General features: G+C 47.1%; 12 protein-coding genes across 12 annotated transcripts; 3 read left to right on the forward strand and 9 right to left on the reverse strand.

Moving 5' to 3' along the window:
- Window positions 1-2575: 2575 nt before the first annotated feature.
- Window positions 2576-2872, reverse strand: BJ212DRAFT_1223577 (uncharacterized protein; the record flags this gene model as incomplete). Its single annotated transcript, XM_041329424.1, has 1 exon — window positions 2576-2872. A coding segment is annotated over one exon (297 nt), but the record flags the coding sequence as incomplete, so codon positions are not given.
- Window positions 2873-4231: 1359 nt separating this feature from the next.
- BJ212DRAFT_1285796 (alcohol oxidase-like protein) lies at window positions 4232-6822 on the forward strand (the record flags this gene model as incomplete). Its single annotated transcript, XM_041331910.1, has 16 exons — window positions 4232-4277; window positions 4333-4584; window positions 4632-4723; window positions 4774-4953; window positions 5007-5017; window positions 5076-5195; window positions 5250-5476; window positions 5521-5607; window positions 5661-5709; window positions 5757-5894; window positions 5967-6021; window positions 6070-6158; window positions 6214-6437; window positions 6494-6513; window positions 6566-6688; window positions 6742-6822. The coding sequence occupies 16 exons, from the start codon at window positions 4232-4234 to the stop codon at window positions 6820-6822; spliced, it is 1794 nt and encodes a 597-aa protein (XP_041186275.1).
- A 271-nt stretch (window positions 6823-7093) lies between these two features.
- On the reverse strand, window positions 7094-8267 carry BJ212DRAFT_1397669 (uncharacterized protein; the record flags this gene model as incomplete). Its single annotated transcript, XM_041337250.1, has 1 exon — window positions 7094-8267. The coding sequence occupies exon 1, from the start codon at window positions 7873-7875 to the stop codon at window positions 7096-7098; it is 780 nt and encodes a 259-aa protein (XP_041186276.1). The 5' UTR covers window positions 7876-8267.
- Window positions 8268-8274: 7 nt separating this feature from the next.
- Window positions 8275-9875, reverse strand: BJ212DRAFT_1439115 (uncharacterized protein). The gene is made up of 6 exons (XM_041337749.1): window positions 9642-9875; window positions 9549-9584; window positions 9469-9498; window positions 9326-9412; window positions 9246-9275; window positions 8275-9191 (listed from the first exon to the last, which is right to left on the reverse strand). Exons 1-6 carry the CDS (start codon window positions 9650-9652, stop codon window positions 8357-8359), a joined length of 1029 nt encoding a protein of 342 aa, XP_041186277.1. The 5' UTR covers window positions 9653-9875; the 3' UTR covers window positions 8275-8356.
- On the reverse strand, window positions 9689-10136 carry BJ212DRAFT_1233966 (kinase-like domain-containing protein; the record flags this gene model as incomplete). The annotated part of the gene is made up of 2 exons (XM_041329519.1): window positions 9689-9883; window positions 9930-10136. Coding segments are annotated over 2 exons (402 nt in total), but the record flags the coding sequence as incomplete, so codon positions are not given.
- On the reverse strand, window positions 10019-10666 carry BJ212DRAFT_1397673 (uncharacterized protein; the record flags this gene model as incomplete). The annotated part of the gene is made up of 4 exons (XM_041337251.1): window positions 10608-10666; window positions 10401-10547; window positions 10190-10308; window positions 10019-10139 (listed from the first exon to the last, which is right to left on the reverse strand). Coding segments are annotated over exons 2-3 (184 nt in total), but the record flags the coding sequence as incomplete, so codon positions are not given.
- Window positions 10667-11444: 778 nt separating this feature from the next.
- On the reverse strand, window positions 11445-12491 carry BJ212DRAFT_999130 (uncharacterized protein). Its single transcript, XM_041344552.1, has 3 exons — window positions 12426-12491; window positions 11785-12361; window positions 11445-11460 (listed from the first exon to the last, which is right to left on the reverse strand). The coding sequence occupies exon 2, from the start codon at window positions 12204-12206 to the stop codon at window positions 11847-11849; it is 360 nt and encodes a 119-aa protein (XP_041186280.1). The 5' UTR covers window positions 12207-12361; window positions 12426-12491; the 3' UTR covers window positions 11445-11460; window positions 11785-11846.
- A 1023-nt stretch (window positions 12492-13514) lies between these two features.
- BJ212DRAFT_1397678 (uncharacterized protein) lies at window positions 13515-14014 on the reverse strand. Its single transcript, XM_041337252.1, has one exon. It carries the CDS (start codon window positions 13955-13957, stop codon window positions 13691-13693), a length of 267 nt encoding a protein of 88 aa, XP_041186281.1. The 5' UTR covers window positions 13958-14014; the 3' UTR covers window positions 13515-13690.
- A 672-nt stretch (window positions 14015-14686) lies between these two features.
- Window positions 14687-15912, reverse strand: BJ212DRAFT_1397681 (uncharacterized protein). The gene is made up of 2 exons (XM_041337253.1): window positions 15659-15912; window positions 14687-15607 (listed from the first exon to the last, which is right to left on the reverse strand). Exon 2 carries the CDS (start codon window positions 15558-15560, stop codon window positions 14775-14777), a length of 786 nt encoding a protein of 261 aa, XP_041186282.1. The 5' UTR covers window positions 15561-15607; window positions 15659-15912; the 3' UTR covers window positions 14687-14774.
- Window positions 15913-16051: 139 nt separating this feature from the next.
- Window positions 16052-17025, reverse strand: BJ212DRAFT_999306 (P-loop containing nucleoside triphosphate hydrolase protein). Its single transcript, XM_041344553.1, has 2 exons — window positions 16898-17025; window positions 16052-16834 (listed from the first exon to the last, which is right to left on the reverse strand). Exon 2 carries the CDS (start codon window positions 16821-16823, stop codon window positions 16074-16076), a length of 750 nt encoding a protein of 249 aa, XP_041186283.1. The 5' UTR covers window positions 16824-16834; window positions 16898-17025; the 3' UTR covers window positions 16052-16073.
- Window positions 17026-18384: 1359 nt separating this feature from the next.
- On the forward strand, window positions 18385-20873 carry BJ212DRAFT_999368 (uncharacterized protein). Its single transcript, XM_041344554.1, has 6 exons — window positions 18385-18718; window positions 18779-19535; window positions 19596-19631; window positions 19681-19716; window positions 19766-19843; window positions 19897-20873. The coding sequence occupies exons 1-6, from the start codon at window positions 18568-18570 to the stop codon at window positions 20657-20659; spliced, it is 1821 nt and encodes a 606-aa protein (XP_041186284.1). The 5' UTR covers window positions 18385-18567; the 3' UTR covers window positions 20660-20873.
- A 2707-nt stretch (window positions 20874-23580) lies between these two features.
- Window positions 23581-24430, forward strand: BJ212DRAFT_999999 (kinase-like domain-containing protein). The gene is made up of 2 exons (XM_041344555.1): window positions 23581-23933; window positions 23986-24430. The coding sequence occupies exons 1-2, from the start codon at window positions 23670-23672 to the stop codon at window positions 24196-24198; spliced, it is 477 nt and encodes a 158-aa protein (XP_041186285.1). The 5' UTR covers window positions 23581-23669; the 3' UTR covers window positions 24199-24430.
- Window positions 24431-24671: the final 241 nt, after the last annotated feature.

Genomic DNA, 24671 nt, shown 5'->3' on the forward strand with positions numbered 1-24671 from the left:
AGGCTTGAAGCTTTTTCTTGAGTGTTCCCCAGAGATGTTCAATGACATTGACATCAGGAGACTGTGCTGGCCAGTCAAGAACATTGATGTTATGTTCTTCAAACCATTCCTTAGCTCTTCTGGATGTGTGCTTGGGATCATTATCCTGTTGGAAAATGATATCTTCTTCATCAATCCCTGATTCTGCCAAGCTAGGCAGCAAGTGGTCATTTAAAATGTCCACATACTGCTCAGCATTCATCTTCCCCTCAACCTCAGCAAGCATTCCCACACCATTCCATCCCATACAGCCCCATACCATTAAAGAACCTCCTCCAAACTTGACAGTCCCATTAACCTCTCTGTCTGTTAGGCCATCTCCCTTCTTTTTCCATACATATACCTTCCCATCTGACCCAATCCTATTGATTTTGGTCTCATCTGACCATATAACATGCTTCCAGTCCTCTACAGTCCAGTGTTGATGAGCTAAGGCAAAGGCTAGTCTTCTCTGCCTATGTTTGATGGAGAGAAGAGACTTTTTCTTCTTTGTTACTGCCTTGAGATGAGCTGCCTTGAGAACATTCCTCACAGTTTGTGAAGAGACAGGGGTAGTGATGGTGGAATTGATATAATGGGTGGCTTGGACAGCATTATCAGCCTTTCCTGTAGTGATATGTTGGATAATAGCCCTTTTGTCAGTAGAGGTAAGCTTGGATGGATGTCCTCCACAAGAGTTTTCCTTGTCTGGGTAGCTTTCTTTGATAAACTTGGCCACAGTGGACTTGCATACTCCAGTTCTAGAGGAAATTTGGCAAGCAGAGAGGCCAGCATAAGACAGAGAGAGGATATTATCTCTTTGAGCAGAGGAGATGGCTTTCATGGTGATTATGACTATGATACATGAGATATTCTGGTTTATATAGTTAGATATAGTCATAAAATAACATAATGACACCACTTCATAATTTATATAATAGTGGCATGATTTTTGTGGTGTCATAAATAATGATTTATATAGTTTTAATATACACTCAAAAAACTATCCACATGAGTCATCATTTTATAAGCCTTATGTCTCCACCATATCTCCACCGATTCCCACAGTGTAGGGCTCAAATGAAAGCCCTGAAGCCATACTACAATGTGGTATAACCATGTCCTTGAGGCATTTGTTCATTCTCACACAATATCATAGATAGTGAAAAATGTCAAAACATACAGACAGTTTTTTGAGTCACTGTAACAACTACCTCAGCCCACCTGTCAATATAATATATATCACTACCTCAGCCTATACGTCCATATGTCCATATAGTATACCAATACCTTGGCCCTTATGCCTATGGACCATCTTCCAAGGTATCACTGGATTCTGAGTCAACAGGGTGCTTAGCTGTGTTGACTTTGATCGACATGGACAGGATCTGAGTCTGAATGCCATTGATGACTCGGATCAAAACTAGTGCAACAGCATTGCTCATATATCCATATAGATTTCTCCCAGCCCATCTGCCATCATTGAGGATATTTATTACATCAGCATAGATGGGCCCACCTGTCCCCATCAGAAATAATATCCCTCCCAGCCCACCCATCAACATCAAGGATATACATAACATTGGCCCATAGTCCGCTGGCCCATCTTATATGGGATATTGTGTAGGTCAGGTGACCCATATAATACAGAGTTTGTCACTGAAGGGGCTCTGTATGTGGTCCTTGCTTGCACTCAGGTAACCATTGGGATGTTGCCAGTCATAGCAGAGTTGCAAGCCAAGAGTGTTGATGAGCCAGCCCTCTGGGCTGCTGCAGCAAGAGGTAGGGGCCTTGTTATCCCACAGAAGCTTGCTCTTGCACTTGTGGATGTTGTGGGTGAAACAGCTGAGACACAGTGCAGGCATGGTGGCTGGTTGATGCTGCACTGTTCTGAAAAGACTGCTTGTCTTGGCTGTTTTGCTTGGGTTCTTGCCAAGGACAGTTGCAACCAGGAGACTGAGCTTGGGGTGGGAGATGTCCTGAGGGGTTTTGAAGTGGGGAGTGAGAGTGAGAGCATGTTAGGTGAGTCTCAGCCCAGGCATGGTTGTATTGGGATGGAGTCTCCCATGCTCAATGGTGCAATGACATAGCAAGCTGAAGCTGGGTCAGGAAAGCATTGGAGTGAGAGAAAGAGATTGATGAGGTAGAGAAAGCAGCAGTGGTAGCAGTGCCAAGCACATAGTGGTACCAGGAGCAGTTTTTTGAGTCAGAAGCAGGAAGCAGCAGTGGGGGCATGTGTGGAAGCAGTAGCAGCAAGTAAAAGGAAACATAGTAATGTAATTAGTTTCATTTGGAATTATGTTAGTGAAAGGTATGAACCTCTGTCAGACTCTTGAGTCATGTTTTGTTCCAAACTTCCTTGGTGAGGTTTTTCAACAATGTAAAGTTGAAAAACACTGATGTCAAAAGTGTTGTCAAGAGTGAGGGTGTCATGCCAATTCCATCAAATGCAGGCAACATAGAGGAGCAGGGTGTGTTCACCAAATGGTTTGGCCCATTGCAGATTAGACACAATGTTCATAAAGAACATGATGAGGGTGTGCTGGTGCTTCTCTGGCCAGTTAAGCTTGTTGATGTACACTAGGAAGCTGTTCTTCGCCATATTGAACTGACACCATTCAAGACCATGGCCTTGGATAACCTTGTGGGATGGCCTGAATGAGGCTATGGCCTTCAAGGCTACAAAATTGTTGACCTTCATGAAGCCAAAGGTACTGTCTGCTAATGACTTGGCTTTGTCAGCTGCCTCTCTGCATCTGTTAAGGCTGGAATACCACAATTTGATGTACTCAAAGGACTTGAGCTTGTGGATTGTGTATTGGGATGGTTGGTGAGTGAGAGTATCACTGACTGAGGTGCCTGTTTGAATTCATTGATCCTTGGTTTCTTCTCTTCTCCTTCATGGTGTTCATTCTCAGCCTCTTGCTCTAGGAGGAGTCATTCTTATTCAGTATGTGCTGCCTCTGCTACTTGACAAGCTTCTTCATTGACTTTCACATTCACTGCAAGTCAGATGTCTTGGTCTTGCTGCCAACCCATAATGAGTTCATTGGCTACTTCTTCATGGGTTGCCTGTGTGTTTCCTATGATGCAGTCTCTTATGCCTTGGAAAGTTGTGGATGCAAAATCAGGGACAATGTCCAGTGCTGGGTCTGATGTAATGTGAGCCATAGTTGGTAGATTTTAATTGTTGGTAGATTTTAATTAATGGTGTGTAGCCTAGGGGAAAGATAGTACAGGATAGAAGGAGAGAAAAGAAAAGAGCTCAACAAGGACTTTTGCTAGTGGAGGAGCAGAAACAAGAACCAATGGCTTCTTCTGCTCAGCCAAAGACCAAACTCTAAGACTACACTTGTACCTCACTTCATCATAGAGTGACAATATGTGCAGATCTGGTTTGTATTATTCTGAACTTGTTCAATGACTGACCAATCAGAAAGCTCCATACCAAATATGTATAGGGTTCATATTTAAAACTTGCAATTAAAATTGATCAGCCATCATATCCATGCTTAAATTCTATATATGGCATGTATCTTAGAGTAAAACAGATATTTATTTCAAAGTTTGGATATGAGATGCCATCAGATTTAGGATATTGTCCCCCCAATTTGCCCAAATGTCATATCACAAACATATCTAAAATTTGATATCCAATACCCTTACAGTACAGATTCTATCACAAATGCAAAATATTTCTGTGGATATGATGCCAATCTGTCCTGCAGACAGATCCTGTCCTGCCTCAGGTGTGAGCATGTTCTGTACAGATACTCTTTCATCAAGGAATAAGGTTGTGCTGGGATTGAAAATTCTACATCACATGAACACTACATAGAATTAAGGCGCAGTACCAAATACAGCAGGCGCAGGGAGTTGCCTTATGTTGTGGGTCATAAGATGTTGAATCCCTTGTACCGGGCCATTTGCGCTGTTTGCGAACTCAATAATACGTTGAGATATCCGCGCCTTTCTGTATGCCATACATTTAATCACATGTGCCCCATGTTTTTCTCACATTTAGGCTCCAATCACTAGACGTTGCCACAGTGAAAGTAGTCATTATAATTATCGCCATTATCACGGTCTTCATCGTGTGATTTGCGATGTATCGGAAGTCCCCGAGGCCGATGAATGTTGGCGCTTCACTTGGGTGAATGTTATAAGATGGAAGCGGCAGAGTGGGGCGGCCTGAAAGTAACCCTTCATATTAATGTCTCATCCAATCCCGTCAGAATTCGATATCGTTTTTGCTGGAGGTGAGCAAATAACGTCTTGTAGTGGTTTGCCCTCTTCACACACCATTCTGTATAGGCGGTACTACAGCCTGTGTTGTTGCAGGTCGCTTAGCTGCATATGATCCCTCGTTGAGGATCTTGATTCTGGAAGCGGGTCAACACACCCTTAATAAACCTATTCATGTGCAACCCTCCCAATATCCCTTCAATCAACTACCGACGAGCACCACGGTCACATTCAACATTGGAAATCCATCTCCTCGTCTCAACGGCCGCGTACCGATTGTTCCTTGCGGTCGCTGTGTCGGTGGAGGCTCATGTGTGAATTGTGCGTAGCATATTTGCAAGATGAAGAAGACTCTGATAGTGAGACAGTTATGGTTTACACTCGTCCACCTGCTTCGGACTATGATGATTGGGGAGTCAGTGGTTGGGAATCTGAGAGTTTGATTCCCCTCATGAAGAAGGTCTCGAATACGTTTTCAGTATATCTGTTGCTTATACGTTCACCTTATAGCTGGAGACATATGAGGTGCAGCCCGATCTTCCAACCCATGGCTATAACGGACCTATCAAAGTGTCTTCCGGTGGGTATAAAATGGGTATTTCCGACGAATTCATCCAGGTTGGTACGACCTATCACAAGAGGCAGTATGCCGATGACACCAATGATCTGGAAACATGCAATACATATAGTGTACGCTATGATCTTCCTTTCCTAACTGCGACCACTAACCAGAACTGTCTCAGCCATGGCGGAAGTGAGTTCCTTTACTCCTAAGCTACTAGTATTGCCAATATTTGACTCGTATATAAAAGATATATTGATGGGACAACCGGAAGGCGTTCGGACGCGGCTCACCACTATATCTACAACCAAGCCCACAACTCAAATTTACAAGTCTGGGACGGAAAGCGTGTAAAGCGTATCATTTTCGAGTAAGTTGCCACCTGGGATCGTAGCAAACTGTTGACGGCTTTTCCAAATGAAAGGGGCAAGCATGCTGTAGGTGTCGAGTTCACCAGCGACCCGGTGTCTTGCCCAGACGCGGATCAGCCGTCGAGTATTGTGAAAGCATCGAAACTTGTTGTTGTCTCTGCTGGGGCGTTCGGCTCCCCGACCATTCTGGAGAGGTCTGGGATTGGTGCTGAGGCGATTCTCAAGCGGTGCGGTATCGAGCAACTAGTGAATTTACCTGGCGTCGGAGAAAATTATCAAGGTGCGCTTCAAATTTATTCTAAGAGCTTGGCTTAGGACGGTCAGATCACAATCTCGTTATTGTTCCATACTTGGCTGCCGACGATGCTGTTACCATGGACGCCCTCTGGCGTGGGGAGAGTATCCTAGAGGGTGAGCATGTTTTCTCGCCACGATTGCAGCACTTTGCAACTACCCAAATGTAGAAAGCCTTGCACAATGGAACAGCAGCGGCAAGTCATTGATTGCACAAAAGTTGGTACAAGTTATCACTGCCGGTGCCGTGCTGATTGGTATCTCAGTGGCCTCGATTCAAAAATCAAGTGGCGTCCTGATGACGAGGAATTAAAGGCCATGAATCCAGCTTTTCAACCACGCTGGAAGGAGTTCTTCCAGGACCGCCCAGACAAGGTTGTTGCAATATTCACTGCCTTTTCAGGGTGCGTGCATATGCTTGGCTTTGATGAGATGGCAATGCTCATGACAGCCAGATATATTCCACCGCTCTCGAGGCCGCTCTCGAGCATCCTTCCTCCTCGCAGCTACATGAGTGCCGGTTATTATACAGTACTGCTCTCCGTCTACCCCGTGTTTTTTTCTGAATCTCTTCAATAGCTTTACCCCGTGTCTATTGGAAGCGTTCATGTCAAGGTGACGGAGGATGGCAAAGAAGGAATGGACTTTACTACAGGCTTCCTAGACGAGTGAGTGGACGCACATCCTTTTGGGGCACTTGCGTGACTATGGCACTCCGCACAGTCCATCCGATATTGCTCCTCTTGACTTTGGGTACAAAAAGACGCGCGAAGTTTTTCGACGCATGGCTTCCTATCGAGGTGAAATCGCTGCTGGCCATCCCGATTTCCCAGAGGGAAGCGCTGCAGCCTGCAGAGAAGCTTCCGGGCCGGTGGACTTGAATGCGCCTGACATCGTCTACACTGCCGAAGATGACGAGGCGATCAATCAATTCCACCGCGACATCGGTAAGTCCTGATTTGCCATCTCCATTGTCACGGTAAAATGCTGAATCGAACATCAGTGCAAACGGCGTGGCACTCGGTGTGTGCAGCTGGACCTTTCATAATCTCACATCTGATCTCTGTATTTGTAGCTTGGGACTTGTGCCATGAAATCGGAGGCAGATCAAGGAGTCGTTGACGCTCGGCTAGATGTGTACGGCGTGTCGAACCTGAAGGTCGCAGATATGTCCATTGTGCCGTTGAACGTTGGCGCGGTGGGTACTGAACAGGGGATTGTTGATGTGTGGTCTAACGATATGATACACAGAACACGTATTCGACGGCACTTCTCATCGGAGAGCGGGCTGCAATGATCATTGCTGAAGACTTGGGTATCAATTGCATTTGATATGCATCGCCAGAGATGTTTCTAATTATGAGTACAATGTATTTAGCGGATGTTTTTGTGGTGCAGTGAGCGCCAGCTGCTGGGTCCTGGCAGTATGTACTAAATTACTTGGAAGTTTTCCTCGAATGAAAAACAACTCTACTGGCTGATACCATCATTACTTATCTACAACTTGAAAGCCAGCTGCCCAAGTACGCACTAGACTACCGCATGGTACCGGTACGTGATATGTATAGCCATCAATCGTTTCCACAGCAGTGAGTCCGTTGGTTACTACGTGTACACGAACGCTTTTGCGACCTTCAAAGCCAACTCTTTCTTCATGCCACATTGACCCTCGAGGTCCTTCTGTAGCTTATCCTGCAACTTCTTGTCCTCCGGATCAGGTTGCCTGAACCATCGCGTGAACGCGCTGACTATCCCCTCCTGCTTCCATTCCCCAGACACTGGCGTAGTGGCTGCATGCTTCCGGATCAGCTCATGCACGGCTTCCATCGATTCCCTGTACTTCTTATCTTCATCCTTCAAGGTCGTTGCGCATACATGTCCTTCCACGACGACCTGGGATACTTTGAACGATTCATGGTTCCGTCCCCACCATTCCTCCATGACATCCTCGTCCTCGAGGCCCGTCACTACCATGACTATGGGGACCCGCCGCTGATATAACACTTCATGGAATAACTGGTAGTTACTCCGCAATGCGCCACTGTCACGGCCTTTTTGAACGCAATATACCAACAAACTGGTGCCGCCGCATGCATCAAGCTCGCGGAGAAGTCGGCTGGCATTCTTGATGGATCGGTGGTACTCATATGGCTCGAGTTCTGGGTTCTCGATGCCCATCGTGTCGAAGATATTGCATTGCATCCCATCATCAAAGAACTGGGGTAACACATATTTGGTCCATGTGAGGGTGCAGCGCCTGAGGTTGGAGCCAGTTTTAGCGATGCTTTGGTCTGCAATGAGGTTTATGAGGGAACTCTTTCCGGCGCCCATTGCGCCGAATATAACAATGTTTTTAGCGTGAATGACGCTTTTGTTCTTCGCCATCGTGATGTGTAAAATGGGTAGCTGGTGAGTTTTGGGAAGTAGTCGAGGTGAAGCGAATTGTTCCTTTGGACGGTTATAATTGACTGACTTTTCTAGCTAGGATCTGTCAGGGCTCATGCCTTGCACCCTTATATGATGCAGAAGCTTTCTGCCACGACTTTTCCGTGCCCTGATTTGATCTTTGGCACGCGACAGTCATGCTGCTACGGGCAGAGGCGTAACTTGGACACGTTTTGGGTATATCCAGAGTATGTATTAAGCATGTCGCCTTGAAAACCCGTATACAGAACCACAGGCATGAGGTAGTTAGTACTGGAGTTTTAAGTTGCAGCTAGGCAACACGCACAAGAACTACCGTATGTAAAAGCGCTCCACGTTGAAGATGATCCAAGTATCTCACATCGTAAGAAGAAGAATTGAACCAAGTACTACCTACAGTCGTATTACAAGGTGATAATCAATCGTAACGAGTAGACTTGCGTCACCTACTAAGTTTTTGAATCACGTCTTTTGCTAGGTTATCCTCCAACCCGCCGCGCTTCATGAGGACCCCAAGAACGTCTGACTTGCTTGGACGTCCCGTTGAGATGTCTTTCAACTTTCCAATGAACCGGGCAAGCCATCCATCTCCTCCATTCCAGTCCACTACCGTATCCTTATTCCGTATAATCAAGTCACTCACTTCCTTTTTGGATGCGTCGTACTTCTTCTTGTATTTTGGATCTAGGTTGGCCGCCGCGGTGATACAAGCATGATCAACACAGTTGACTGCATGGCGGTCAAACGATCCCTTGTTTCGCGTGTACCAATCATCCATGGGATCCTCCCTCTCCATGTGAGTAACGATGAGTGCAACTGGTACCTTCTCTTCGAATAAAAATTCATAGAATGGCCTGTAGTTGGTGACGAACGTCAGTGGTATCCTGTCTGCCTTGATGCAGTACAGCAGCAAATGGATTCCTCCGTTAACCTTCAGCTCCTTCTTCAAGTTGTCAGCATTGGTGACCGCATCGCGAAATCCGCCAGGATCCATGCGATTGCCGTCGACACCTGCAGTTTCATAGATGCGGTATGGCATGGCCTCGATGTTGACATTATACGCTTCGTAGCGCAATGTACCATGTTTGACGTCCACAGAGGTCCTAACAACCTGTTGCCCTGCGAGGAGGTTGATGATGGAGCTTTTCCCGACGCCACTTTCTCCAAAAATGACAATATTTTTGGCAGACATTGGCAGTGGACGTAGCCTGCCAGGAGAGTAATCCGGTAGTAGTACAGGAGTATTGGAACTCGTTGAAGTGGTGTCACGCTTGATCCTGCTTATCAATGAGACAACTACAGTACGAAAGGCCTATCTAAAAAATACGCACCTTGTAGCCATTGTAGGAGGGAGGATAGTACTATATAGCGTTTGAGGTTGGAAAAATACGACAAAAATATGACTATGTACCTTTCAGCTATTTCAGGAGTTATGGTACGGATAGTGCTATGTAGTCTGGTGAAATCGGAACTCATTGAAGTGGTGCCATGCTCGGTCCTACTTATCAACATGAGACAACTACAAAACGAAGAACCCATCTGAAAACTACGCACCCTGCAGCCACTTTAGGAGGGAGAATAGTACTATATAGCATTTGAAGTTGTACAAATACGGCACAAATCAGGCTGCGTACCTTCGAGCTATTTCAGGAGGTATGGTCCGGATAGTGCTATATAGCGTTTGAGGTTAGAAAATAGGGCTCAAACGGCATCTGAAAACTACGGACCTTTCAGGCATTTCAACCCTCCTCAAAATGGGGGCGATTTTCGGTGCAAGGCATCCAATGACTTCAGTTGCCTCCGGCCGATCAGCTGGGTTCCAAGACCAGCATTTTTGAATCAAGTTCCAGTGATCGTCAATAATGTTGTCGGGACGCGCGTGCACAACTTTATTCGACAGCGCAATGATGATTTGTGGCTGTGCCTTCTCTTTCCATGGTGTATCCCCCGAGACGATCTGAGAAGAAAGCTTAGAATAGAACTGCAGAAAAACAAAGGAATCGCACAAACATGACACCACCAAAAGAATATACATCACTCTTAAAATTCGGTCGTACAGGTTCAGCCTCCGGGACGACTCCAATGACCTCGGGCGCACGCCATCGAGGATTGAGGCTGCGGTTTGCGGTCGTCGTACTCAGCTGTGACTCTGCGTCCTCTGCGATTGTTGCAAGACCAAAATCTGTGAGACGTGGATTCCCTGCACCATCTATAAGCACATTTGCCTGAGGCTTATGAATGAGTGCAATATCTACGGATAGACAACTGTACATACGGGATGAAGGTCACCGTGAACGACATCCTCCGAGTGGACTGGGTAGACATCAAGAACAAAATAACAATAGGATAGCGGTCTACGAACGATATCTGAGGCCATCGGCGACGCCCCTGACCTTGTAGCATAACATCAATCAATGCTTGGCGAATGTGATTGGTGACAAGAGACTCGCCAATTTAACTTTATTCGAAGCGGTGATTGTAGCTTGCTTGAGGTACATATCCAATGTTCCGGAGGACATCCATTGCGAAACGAGAGCAGGACACGGAGACCCGACGTGTGCGGTGCCAAGTAGCGGTACGATAGTTTGGTGTCTTGACAGTTTAAGCCACACCTTGAGTTCCCGACGCATTGCCTACGTAGGCCATTGAGCGAAGTGTGATTTGAATCGCCAAACTCCGGTTAGATGACTGACCTTCTCATATTTCTCCACAGCTCTCCCAGGATCAATCTTGAACACCTCTACTGCGACCTGATGGATATCAGATGGACGATTCGGGAGCTTGGGGCACGTGGTCAGACAAACTTCTTTTGTGCCTTCACTAGTATTGATGTTGCGCCGGTAAACGGTGCCAAATGAACCAGATTCGCATGGATCCTCGAGCTTTAACGCAGAAATTTGAGATGTGAAGTCACTATCAATGCAAAATATGCTGAAGGTCGAGGGACATTATGGGAGACGACTCACTGTTGAGGCGCGAGTCTATCCATGCCGGTGGGTAGCCTGTAGGGCTACTGCTTTGCTGGGGGTAAGGTCTAAGAAGTGAAGCAGTGAGGCTGGTTTTTTAAGTTGATAGCAAGGCGCCTATTGGAGCCCATGCTGCAGGACATGCTTGCGACGCATCTACGATATCGCCTCGAGGCCATGATAGATCATGGGTCCAGGAATCGTACAATGATGTGACTCATTTAAACTTAAGTTTTGGACATTGAGCAGGGTTAATCTTTACTTGGTCTTTACCATGTTAACCATGTGTTACGCTCATCAAAGTCCGAGAAGCCTACAGCAATTATTTACTAGTTACTCCATAACTACTGTTACTTGAAGGCATACCCTTTTCGTTCTTTCATCCCTACTTTCTCCGATCCCTTCGAGTATATAAAGCCACACTATCGTAGTAAATAGGCAGTGGATCCTTTCCCCCAAATAAACACTTGGTTCGGCTGGTTTTCTCTGTTCGATTGCTAGCTGTCCTTAGGAAGTGCACTCAAGAGTCAACTCTCTTCTCGTGTGAACGTTCTATCGTCGAACGCACCATGTTTGACTACTAAATTTATGTAGACATTCGACCGAGTAATATCAATACAATACCATAACACGTATATGTATCGAACAAAACAAAAATCCAAGTCGCAAGTCGCATATGATTGAAAAATGATGATGTGTCGTAGCAGGGGTCGTCGGAAGTAAGGTGGTCAGAACATATGACAGGGAAAGGAAAGGAACAGGAAGGAAAAGGGAAGGAAAGGAACACAACGATGAAAAGAGATGGGAATCAGAGAGAAAGGTGGAACTTCTAGATAAAACACTTCCTCCCCCTCCTCGTCCTCCTCTTCGTCTCCTTCAAAAACAGCCTCAATCAGCGACTCACCCACACTCTCTCTAGCGCTTCCAAGGCGTAGATGCACTCCCACTGCTCGCCATATTCGCGCCCTAGCATAGAACCCCAGGCAATTTCGGAGCTTTACCGCTGAGACTTATCTTCCTCGCAAGTCTCTGAATATTATGCGTCGAGAGCACTCTCTTAGGCTCAGGCGAACCCGTCCGCGGAAGTGTGATCACTTTCGCATCAAACGTAACACTCGCGCCTTGTACATGCGCAGGTACGACCGAATGCTCTGGATAACTGTGGATGGAAGGCGCGTCGGACGTGGGTGTTATCATTGAGAACGCTTGGAGTGCGTCATCGGATACAGGGAATGACATAGGTGTGTCTGGTTTGGTTTGTAGGGATGCTGGAACGACTTGGGGAGAATCGATTACTATGCGCTCTTCGACTGCTGTACTGCGCATTTCAGATTCGGGATGGGTGCATCGTAGTCGATGTCGTATCCAGCTGGAATTTTCGGATTTTCGGACGCGTTGATCTGATCTGCCCACATGGATGCAGAGAGGCCATTGAGTTGAAGGAGCTCCCTATGTAAGCCCTGTTCAACGATCCGTCCGTCCTTGAGAACCATAATCACAAATTAGTACCGCATCACCAAGAGAAAACACCCAAAAACCACTCACTAATCAGTCCCCTTAATTGTACTCAATCTATCCGCAATACTCAAACAACTCCTTCCATCCACAAGTCTCCCAGGCGCACCCTCCAACACTCCGCGCTCCGTCGCACTATCCAATGCACCAGTAGCCTCATCTAAAAGCAGCACCCTCATATTCTTCACCATAGTACTAGTAATCGCCACCCGCTGCTTCTCACATCCACTCAGCATCTCTCCCCAACCTTCGTCTCATGCCCCTCTGGGAAACTCATGATACGTTCATGCATCTGAGCAGCTTGGGCGCATGAGACGATGAAATTATACCCGGTGCTGGTGTTGAAGAGCACGGGGTCATGGGGTACGACGCCTATTGCGCGCGACGCAGGCTTGAGAACGTTACTGTGCGGATGTCTTGACTGTCGATTAGAATACACCCTGAGTCAGGTTGGAGGCTGTAGAGATGGTGGAGGAGGCACAGGATTGCGCTTGTGCATGCTCCGCTTTCGCCAACAAGGGCAACGCGCCCGCCGCGAGGGACTTTGAAGGAAATACTGTGCGGTGCGGAAGTTCGGTCGTTGTAGGAGAAGGATACGTTGTTTAAGATGGAGCAAGGGCTGCGCACCACATTCAACTTCGCCATTCGTGACTACCAACTCCTTGGCATCGCGTTCATCGACAATTTCAGTGAGCTCATCGAGGAGGTGAAGCAATTTCTCGGTATCGACGGGGCTTTGGTCGGTATACGCCACCGAGGTTTGACGGAGGGAAGTAGAGCTGGTGTGGATGTCATCAGCATGGTTGTGATCAGAAGATGTCAGCTCAGCATCACACAAAAGAGTTGAGGTACCCATCTGTGCATAATAGGTGATGAATACCACAAACTCGCTAGTATTACTTTGTCCCCTCGTGATGCGTGATGCGCGACGCGACGATCAAAGAACTGACCAGAAGACCGGAGGTGATGATGAGTGTTTGTTCGAGGTTCAGGAGGTTGAGAGATACTACAGGTGTGATCAGCATTTGCATGAGCGAGCGAAATGAAACGCAGGTTTGGTTTGAGAATGAGGAACGATTTTGAAATAAGATGAGACGATGAACGACCCTCTTCTCCAAACTCTGATACTCCCCAATAGCCTCTGTATACCTCTGCGTCTCGTACTCTCCCCACCGAAATACTCGACAGTCTCGTAATTAAGGAGACAATCCGTATAGATCCAACGCGTGACCTGAGCATGCGTGCAATTATGATCCACTTCATAATCATAGACAGAACGAAGCAGCACTGAGCACTCACCACACATAGCTCGTAAGCGTGATATTCGCCCAGATATAACTTTCCATCACGACTCTAACCACAACGCCCAACGCAGGTTCGAATCTCACAATAAACACGACGTGCGCAGCACATATATCCACGAGTGCAGGAATCACCATGAACCAAATAAGCTCGCTAACACGGTTTATTGCGCTTCCTTTATCGAGAATACGGAGCAGCTCGCCAGTATTGCATTTCATATGCCAGCTGAGAGAAAGAGCAAGGATACGGTTGAATGACATGCTGCGAGACCGCCTGGAGATGCGAGGAACCGGAACCGATCGTAGGTGATTAGGTACGGCCACGGGCTGGTGCCGAATGCAGGGAATATAGTTATGCCTGGTATGTCGAAGGTAGCAACCAATGCGCCGAGTGTGAGAGAAAGCAATGCGTGACTATAATATGTACCCCAAATCAAGGATAAGGAAACAGATTAACTGAGAGGTTAGTTGGGGTGATAAAATGCAAGGGAGGTACGCAATCCGATGAATTGCAGCTTTGGATAGTGGGAGGGCCAGAGATGGGGCGTGAGACGAGTTATGCAGGTCAAGAGTTCCCATCATGATCATGAGGAATCGACAGTTATTTGGCACATGGTTATCTGCGGAAGCGTGAGGTTGCGTTACACTAGATTAGCAGCCCTATATACTGACCTTTTCTGGCTCTCCCACACCTGAAATTGATTATTGGGGACACACAACGGGTGGTAGGACCGAAATAGAAGAACACTATTTAGTGATACTACTAGGACCGTCTGCATCTTCTAGTTGCAACACTGCGAAAAAAGTCATGAAGGTCATGTTGAGATATGTGGTGGTCCAACGGTATACATACAACACGTATTCGACGGCACTTCTCATCGGACAGTGGGCTGCGATGATCATTGCTGAAGCGCTTAAGCCTACTTGGGTATCAATTGGCTGATATTGTGCTTACATAAGTGCTGTACAAACATAAGTTTTCCTACCCTGGTACAGTACTACGCACTAAAGCTACTGATGATAGTACATGATATATACGGCGGTCAGTCGTTACCACGGCAGCGGGTCTGTTGGTCTACTACGTGTACACGAATGCTTTTGCGACCTTCGAAGCTAATTCTTTCTTCATGCCACATTGACCCTCGAGGTCTTCCTGTAGTTTATCCTCCTTGTCCTTGTCCTCTGGATCAGGTTGCCTGAACCGTCGCATGAACGCGCTGACTATCCCCTCCTGCTTCCATTCCCCAGACACTGGCGTAATGGCCGCATGCTGCCGGATCAGTCCATGCACGACTTCCCTCGATGTCTTGTACTTCATCATGACATCTCTATCCTTCAGGGTCGTTACGCATGCATGTCCCTTCACGGCGATCTGGAACTCTTCTAACGATGCACGGTTCCGCGTCCACCATTCCTCCATGACTTTCTCGTCCTCGAGGCACGTCACTACCATGACTATGGGGACTCGCCGCTGATATAGTACATCATGGAACAACTGGTAGTTGTTCCGCAATGCGCTATTGACACGCTGTTTTTTAACGCAATATACCAACAAACTGGTGCCGCCGCATTCATCAAGCTTGCGGAGAAGGCGACTGGCATTCTTGATGGATCGGTGGTATTCATCCGACTCGAGCTCTGGGTTCTCGATACCCATCGTGTCGAAGATATTGCATTGCATCCCGTCATCAAAGAACTGGGGTAACACATGTTTGGTCCATGTGAGGGTGCAGCGCTTGAGGTCGGAGCCTGTTTTAGCGATCTTTTTATCTGCAATGAGGTTTATGAGGGAACTCTTTCCGGCGCCCATTGCGCCGAATATAACGATGTTTTTAGCGTTAACGGCGTTTTTTTTCTTCGCCATCGCGATGTGTATAATGAGTAGCTGACGAGTTTGGGGATGTAGTCGAGGTGAAGTGAATTCTTCCTTTGAACGGTCAGAGTTGACGTGACTTTTCCTAGCTAGGATCTGTCAGTGCTGATGCCTTGCGCCCTTATATGATGCTGAAGCTTTCTGCCACGACTTTCCCGTGCCCTTGCTTGATCTTTGGCACGCGACAGTCGTGCTACTATGGGCGGAGGCGTAACTGGGATACGTATCGGGTATATCTAAAGTATGCAGCATGCCGCCTTGAAGACCCTCGTGCAGAGCCGCAAGCATGAGGTAGTCAGTACGGGAGTTTTGAGTTGCAGCTGGGCAACACGCACAAGAACTGTTGTAGGTGAGTGTGCTCTACGTTGAATCTCCAAGTATCTCACATCGTAAAAAGAATAGCAGATCTGAACATTCTAGTCCTGCTACAGTCGTATTACATGGTGATGACCAATCGTAATGAAACAGCCTCTATATCCAGCTATCGTAACGAGTAAACTCGCGTCATTTATGAAGTTTTTGGATCACATCTTTTGCTAGGCCATCCTCCATCCCGCAGCGCTTCGTGAGGACCCCAAGAACGTCTGACTTGCTTGGACGTCCTGTTAAGAGGTCCTTCAACTTTCCAATGAATCGGCCAAGCCACCCATCTCCTCCATTCCAGTCCACTACCGTATCCTTATTCCGTGTGATCAAGTCACTCACTTCCTTTTTGGATGCGTCGTACTTCTTCTTGTATTTTGGATCCAGGTTGGCCGCTGCAGTGATACAAGCATGATCAACACACTTGACTGCATGACGGTCGAACGATCCCTTGTTTCGCGTGTACCATTCATCCATGGGGTCTTCCCTCTCCAGGTGGGTAACGATGAGCGCAACTGGTATCTTCTCCTCGAAGAAAAATTCATAGAATAGCCTGTAGTTGGTGACGAACGTCGGTGGTATCCTGCCTGCCTTGATGCAGTACAGCAACAAATGGACTCCACCGTTAACCCTCAGCTCCTTCATCAACTTGTCAGCGTTGATGACAGCGTCGAGAAATCCGCTAGGATCCATGCGGTTCCCGTCGACCCCGGCAGTATCATAGATACGATACGGCGCGCCCTTGATGGTAACATCATACGCTTCATAGCGCAATGTACAATGTTTGGTATCCGGAGAGGTCCTAGCAACATGGTGCCCTGCGAGAAGGTTGATGATGGAGCTTTTCCCGACGCCACTTTCTCCAAAAATGACAATATTTTTGGCAGACATTGGCAATGGACCTAGCACGGCGCTTCTTCAGTACTGGGTTTCTAGCATAAAAGGGGGCACAACGGTGAACTCACGATTATAGCAAAGTTGTTTCTCCTGGCTGGGTGGTCGATCTTCGATGAGAGCGACAATTCAACGGTTTCTGATACTTATGCACTGCAGGCAGGACACGGTGCACAACGAAGATTGTGACCTGCAAAGCTAACATGAGGCTGGGTATCGACTACCCTTTTTCGTTGACACTAGAACCAAACTTTGGCAGTTGCAACGTGCAAGCAACGTTGTGCAGCGCTGGCTGTGAAACGGAATCGATCTTGTTTCATCTTCCCAAAACTGGCAGGTCAGAATTCGAAATCGTGCACCCTCCAATTGATGATCCGTAGTTGGCCGGGATATATCGACCCATACTCCTCGAGAGTCATATGCCCCGCACCACCATATATGTAACACGCCAAGATTGTGCTGCTTGTTACCAGTAGGTAGACCGCAACAGCGATTTCGACATCGTCAAGACTCAGACAGCTGTCAAGTTTTCGATAGGTCATTAATTTAAACAGCACGCGCCAACCTTGCGTCCTCCTCCTGCTTCGGAAGTTATCTAGAAGGCTGGCCGAATTGTCGATCCGGCAGCACTCAAATGCATTCCTTCATGCCAATCATGTTCATAGGTAGCTTGTATTGACTTTCAATCCAGTTAGCGAGCAGTAAGATAGTATTCAATCTGAGCTCGGCTTTTGCACTCGTACGTAGATAAGTCTCGAACACGCACCATTTCAAAGTCTGATACAGTGATGCCTCGAGGTCCAGATAAGATAAATCGCGCAAAGCCGCCACCCACAGGGTGATACAAGACTATGGAAGTAAAGATCGAGTGAAGAGAGGGACATCGGATGGTCCAGGCGAGGACTGGTTCAGAGTGCCTCTTAGAAAGTTATAAACACATAAAGCAGATCAGTGTGCACACGACCCCACATACGAGTGTGCAAGTATCGCATAGTGTGTTGCGGGACTCATTCAATTTCATTGTGAAAGAAAACATCATGAGTTGAGTCATCGAACGTTGACGAGTACTGGCGAGAGACATGATGAGTTAAAGGTCCGCTAGTCCCGAGACGATCGGACCTGCGGGCTGGACTCGGCTGAGGTGCGTCAAATATATATGGTCTCTTTTCATTTTCGACCCACAGCGCCGCAATATTATAGCTGCGGTCGAATCATTCACCCTAGATGTTCGACCTCGAGTGCTTATCTTCTTGCGTCCACCTGACAAACTATAAGTCTGTAAGTGCAACCTGTAGTCGAGTCCCTTGATCACATTGGGGTATTCGATACATTGCAAGTCATCGGTATTATTGATATATTTCTCAGGAAATGTCGCCAGGTAGCAACTCGTTCGAAATTGCCCGTACTGCTAGATCAAGGGTCTTCGACTAGTACTTAAGAAGGAAGCGAATGCAAGGCTAGCGCGTGCCGTCAGGGAGTTATCGAGATTTGACAGCATTCAAGATGACAACATTACTATATTGTGGCTGCGCCTACCTGCTAACAGCGAGCAGTACGAGCGCTGGGAGCGTTGGCAGGGTTTGCAGTGGTGCAGGGAATATCACTCTCAGGGAGTCATAACTGCAGTGGACCACTGGCGGACACCAACCAGGCATGTCAAGATAATCGATTATAATTCATACTTCACGACTGCAGCACAACGTTTCTCACATGCCGCACCTGCGAAAAAGGGAAACTGGAAATGTCCAGCCTCGCGATTGGTTTGCAGGTCGTAATCTTCATTGCATCACTGTTTTGTGTCTGCAAGTGGCGTACTCAGTATCAGAAGTCATTAATTCCTCGCTTTCGTCCAAGATCATCCACTCAGCCAAAAACAATAACCTGTTGTAACCGTGAGCTCACCGTTGTTTCATTGCCAGCTAAAACCTAGTACTGAGGAACTACCATACTAGGTCTATTGTCGATGGATACCAAAAACATCGTCCTTTTTGGGGAGCGTGGCGTAGGGAAAAGCTCTATCATCAACCTCCTTGCAGGGCGCCGGGTCGCTAAGATCTCCTCAGACACCGATGTTTGTACGTTGCATTACGAAGCGTATGATGTTACCATCGAGAACGTACCGTATCGCATCTATGACACTGCTGCGGCCGACAACGACCGTGTGGACCCCATCGAATTTCTCAACGCCATCACCAATGCTGGCGAGCTGATGAAGGAGCTGAGAAAGAAAGGAGGAGTCGCTCTGCTCCTGTACTGCATCAAGGCGGGCAGGACGCCAACAATGTTTGCCACCAACTACAGACTATTCTATGAATTTCTCTTCGAGAAGAAGATTCCAGTCGCAGTCGTCGTTACTAACCTGGAGAGAGAGGATTGCATGGATGATTGGTACGCGCGGAACAAGGAGTGGTTCGAGCGTCATGCGGTCAAGTGTATTGGTCATGCTTGTGTCACTGCGGCAGACGATCTGGACCCAACATACAGGAAAAAGTACGACATGTCCAGAACAGAAGTGGGCCGCTTAATCAGACGCCATGCACATGGGGCGGAGAACGGCGGGGATGCGTGGCTTGCGAGGTTCACTGGAGGGTTGAAAGACCTCTTGACCGGACGTCCATACAAGTCAGACGCGCTCGGGGTCCTTACGAAACGCTGCGGGATGGAGGAGAGCCTAGCAAAAGATGTGATTCGAATTCTTGCTCCTGAAAGGTATTTAGTTTCCATATAGGCCGTTCGCGCCGTATTTTTCTAACCTGAGACACTACTTAGCACTACCAAGACCATCCGTCCTAAAACGGCTGAAAGGTGCGTGGTCTTCAGGTGCCGTATTTTTCTAGTCTGAGACGCTACATAGCACTATCCAGACCATCCCTTCTGCAATGGCTGCAAGGTACGTAGTCTTTAGATGCTCTTGCCATAATTGTTCAAATATTGATAAGTAGAACCGAGCGTAACACGACTCCTAGTATGTCTGGGCCGCAGCTGCAACTGGTTAAGGATCATAACCTTCCTAAAAGGCGTGTAGTCTCTAGATGCTCTGTATTTCCATAATATTAACAAACAAGAACAGGCACAAAACTATCGTACTATTTGGGGAGGCGGGAGCAGGCAAAAGCTCACTCATCAACCTCATGGCGGGAGAGGAACTAGCGCCAACATCTCCTGACATGCAACGCTGTACAATGCAATGGAAAGAGTACACCATCAATTTCGGCGGAGACTCATACCAGGTTTTCGATACCGTTGGGCTCGAAGAACCACAGCTGGGAATGAAAGAATACCTCGAGTCTGTCGAGAACACCTATCGACTCATTAAGGAATTGGACAGACGAGGCGGCATTGATCTACTTATATTCTGCATTTGCCCCGGAAACATCATCACTACGATTCAGAGAAACTACCGACTATTTCATGAATTCCTTTGCGAGAAGAAGACCCCCGTTGCTCTTGCGATCGCGGGCCTCGAAAGGGAGCGGAGGATGGAGGACTGGTGGGAGAGAAACAAGAGGACCTTCGACAAATATCAGATCCAGGTCGCTGGTCATGCGTGCATCACTACCACAAACAGATTGGGCAGCGGATACAGAGACCTTTATGAAGAATCACGCATCACGATCCGCAAACTTGTTACAAAGTGTACCGCTGACGAGCAGAAGCAAACACGGATGGGAGAGGACAACTTGTTCGTGTCGTTGATGCGTAAACCGAAGGAGCTACTTGCAGGCAATTCGCATATGAAAACGAAGGATCTCGTCCCTCTTCTCATGGAGCGTTGCAGTATGTCTGAGGATGTTGCAGTACAGTTGGCTAATATGATCAAGCAAGACGAATAGATTTGTACTTAATCACTTTAACCCCTTTCTATGCCTTTGCTCACTCCGTTGCAACTGTAGACTTGGTCCTTATCAATGATACGATACAATCCATGACATGCCTGTTGTACTACATAGTTCGGATATTATTACATCACATTCGTCTTCAGTTTCCCTTCGTTTCATGTGCTAGGATTCCGTCTGCAGGTTATATAAATTACAACCACACACATAGCAAATACAAAGTAGATAAACACACGCCCAAAATTGAACAGGCCAAGATCCACGGAACTACGTTTCGCTGCCAAAGCGAACATCTGACCGAGCAATCTCAATACAGCATCGCAACGCGTGTATATATCGAGAAAAAAAATCCAAGTCGCATGTCGTTAAAAAATGCATGTCAATGATCAGAGAGTGATGATGATGTGTCGTAGCAGGGCAATGGATGCTACCGCTGGGAATGCTTGGAGTACGTTACCTGAGGTGGGGAATGCTACGGGTACGTGTCCTTTGGCTTGTAGAGGTGGAGGAGGTGGAGGATGATGAGTTTGCGCATGCTGCTTTCGTTGACGAGGGCTACGTATCCTCTGCAGGAAGCTTGGAAGAGATGTTGTGCAACGCGGATTTTTTGTTGTCGTAAGGGGTAGTTCGGATGGATTGGGAGGAAAGGGTGCGCACCGAATTCAACTTTGTCGTTTGAGACCACTATGTCTTTGCATCAGCGGAATCAACCGATTTGGTTGGTTCAGCAAGGATGCTTGATAGCCCCTTGGTATCAACAAGACTTTGGTTAATTGCGCAGTGTAATTAGAACTAGTGTGATTAGAGGTCATCAGCTCTTCACTGCAGGAGACACATGATAGTACCCACCTGTGCATAAGAAGTGATAACAAGGTCGCTGGTATTGTGGCACCTTGTGATGCGAAGTGCGACGAACAATGAACCAACCAAAAAACTAGAGATAATGATGAGCGTTTGGACGACTCAGAGGTTCAAAGGACGCTCAGGTCTAGAAATCATGAAAGTATTTTTTTGAGATAAGACGATAGAATAGCGTTCACAAACATCTCTCTTCCAAAGTCTGGTAATTTATTCAGCAGACAATCCACGCAGATACTCCAAGTGATCTGCACGCGTACATTAACATAGAAAAAATTGGCAGGGCGTCTCCGACACCGGCCGCTGGAGGATGCGAAGAAGCCGGGGACATAGCTCGATGAGATGAAGTAGAGCAATAGATTTGAATCGAGTGCGGGGAAGGGAACCGCATCCCGGGTGTCAAATGTGCAGATCTGAGTGCTTGCTAAGTGTGAAGGGAAGCAAGGCATTAAGTCCGAGAACAAGAATGAGGAAACAGATTAATTAGGGAGCGATCAATGACTGAGGATTTATGGGTTGGTGAAATGTACGTACTGTGATGAATTGAATAACAAAAGGACCAGAGATGGGGCGTGAAGCGAGATATACGGGTGAAGAGTTCCCGCTACGAGGAATTGACGAGACCGTTCATGTCACAGCATATCCCTTGAGTTGTTTCTCTTACAACCAGATGAGGCAGACCTTGACGACCCTAGCAGAACCCGCTAATATAATATGCGCATGTGCATCCCAAATTCCAAGCGTGCGATCAACCTAACTCCGAGTCTTCCTTAGACAACCTTGCGCGAAGTCACTATCACGACGCGGGGGAAGAAGAACGCGATGAGGAGAGGGAGGAGGCGAGGATGGATGCGTTTGAGAGGTAGGACATGATGCAAAAGATTTGAGATGCAATGCAGACCTGACTCAAAGACGGATTAGATTGAAAAGGTAGATGGATTTACAAGTCGATTGTAAATTGTGAACGTTTCTGGTTTCTGGTTGCAAGAGCAAAGTGTTGGTAACTTAACTTATGTAGAGACATGCTGTTGGCATGCATATATATGAGGAGCAGTCTTGAGGAGGGACTTATAATAGATTAATAGTAATTTGATACGGAGTATTGAAATCATAGTCGATGGAACCGAGTAGGCAAATTTATAACCTTACACATCTCTCAGAGCTTTGATTCGAACGTCATGGTACCACACACTGGCCTGTGGAAGACTGTTCAAACCTTGTCCAAAGCCGCCATATATGTGTTACTACATTAATAAACGAGTCCCTGCACGAATTCTGGACCTGAATTCAATCTATTATCCACGCTCTAGGCGATGTCGTAAAAGTGGCTATTGAATGAGCGCCTTACATTTGAACTTGAACACTGGTCTACTTCACTTCCTAGAGCTTGAGCTTGCCTCCTGCAAATACGCCTTACCCATGATGGGACCTGCACCCGAAGAGTGAGCCTTCTCCCATAATTATTGCCTTCATCCTTCATTTTTTTGCAGCGATATCCCTAGTGATTTCACACCCCAAATTTCTGAGAAGTTGAAGCTCGCGCGTCCATGCGCATCTGGGTCCTTCGGTGACGTGTATCGGTTCACCATCGAGATCAACAAAGGCACAACAGAGGTTTGTCTTACCAACTTGTTTGATCGCATCAACCATCCAACTAACATCCATCAGGTCGCAGTGAAGGTGGTCAAGATCCATCCTCCCAAGAGATCTATAGAGAAAATTGAGAAGGTCAGTCACATCTAACTGGAGCGTGCCGACTCAAATCACAAATTTCTCAATGGTCTATGTAGGCGATGCGTCGGGAACTCAAGGTGTGGCTTAGACTGTCAAAATACCCAACTATCGTACCACTACTTGGTATCGCACACGTTGGGTCTCATTTGCCGGGTCTCATTTCGCAATGGATGCCCTCTGGTACATTGTACATGTACTTCGAGCAAGGTACAGTCACCGCTTCCGCTAAAGCTCAATTGGTGAGTCTTGTTCACCGCTCACATTCGTCGAGCATTGATCGATTTCATGCTACAAGGTAACAGGCATTGCCGAGGGCCTCAGGCATCGTTCGTATTCCCTATCCTATTGTTATTTTTGTTCTTGATGTCCATCTAGTCCACTCGGAGAATGTTATTCACGGAGACCTCCATCCCGTATGTGTGGCCGTCTCTTTGTGGATATTGCACTCATTCATAAACCTCAGGCAAATGTACTCATAGATGGTGTGGGGAATCCACTTCTCACCGATTTCGGTCTCGCAACAGTTGTAGGAGACCCAGATTTGCAGTGGGGTAGCACAACCGCAGGCAGCGACTTCAATCCTCGATGGCGGGCGCCCGAGGTCATTGGAATCAAGGGTGACCCTGAACTACCGACTTTCGAGAGTGATATATATTCCTTTGGCGGTGTCATGATTTTTGTGCGATCTTGTTGTATTTCTTCTAGCTTCAACCTAAGCTTTTTCCTCTCAGGTGGTCTCGGGGGACGTGCCATGGAAACATAAGGGGGCATTTCAAATTGTCGCTGCGCTGGCGGAACGAGCCAACCCTGTCAGTGCACGTCCCCACAACATTCTAGACAATCACTGGGTCTTGATTCAGAAATGCTGGTCTTGGGACCCATTGGATCGCCCGAGGGCTGTGGAAGTGCTTGGATGTATTCATCAGTTTTCATTCATCCATTAGTCCGCCTCACTTACTGAAACCCACTAGCTATACGTGTGACGGGACTCGCAATTGAAGAGTGAGTTTTCCTCCACTATGTGCCCTTCACCTTTTGTCATACTTTGCAGCAATACCCTTGGCGACTTCACATCTCAAATTTTTGACGCGTTAAAGCTCGGACGCCCGTATGCATCTGTATCCTTCGGCGCAGTTTATCGGTGCAGCATCAAAACCGACGAAGGCACTATGGAGGTTTGTTTGTTCAATTTGTCTGAGACCATCAATCATCCAACTAAAATCCACCAGGTCGCAGTGAAGGTGCTCAAGATCGATCCTGGGAGAGCTATGGAGAAAATTGAGAAGGTCAATCACATCTTACTAGAGTGTGCCGACTCAAAATCATGCTTGCTCAATAATCTATATAGGCAATGCGTCGGGAACTCGAACTATGGCTTAGACTGTCAAAGCATTCAACTATAGTGCCGCTACTTGGC

This window comes from Suillus subaureus (assembly GCF_016647635.1).
Source record: "Suillus subaureus strain MN1 chromosome Unknown BJ212scaffold_78, whole genome shotgun sequence".
In the NCBI taxonomy this organism is placed as follows: Eukaryota; Fungi; Basidiomycota; class Agaricomycetes; order Boletales; family Suillaceae; genus Suillus; species Suillus subaureus.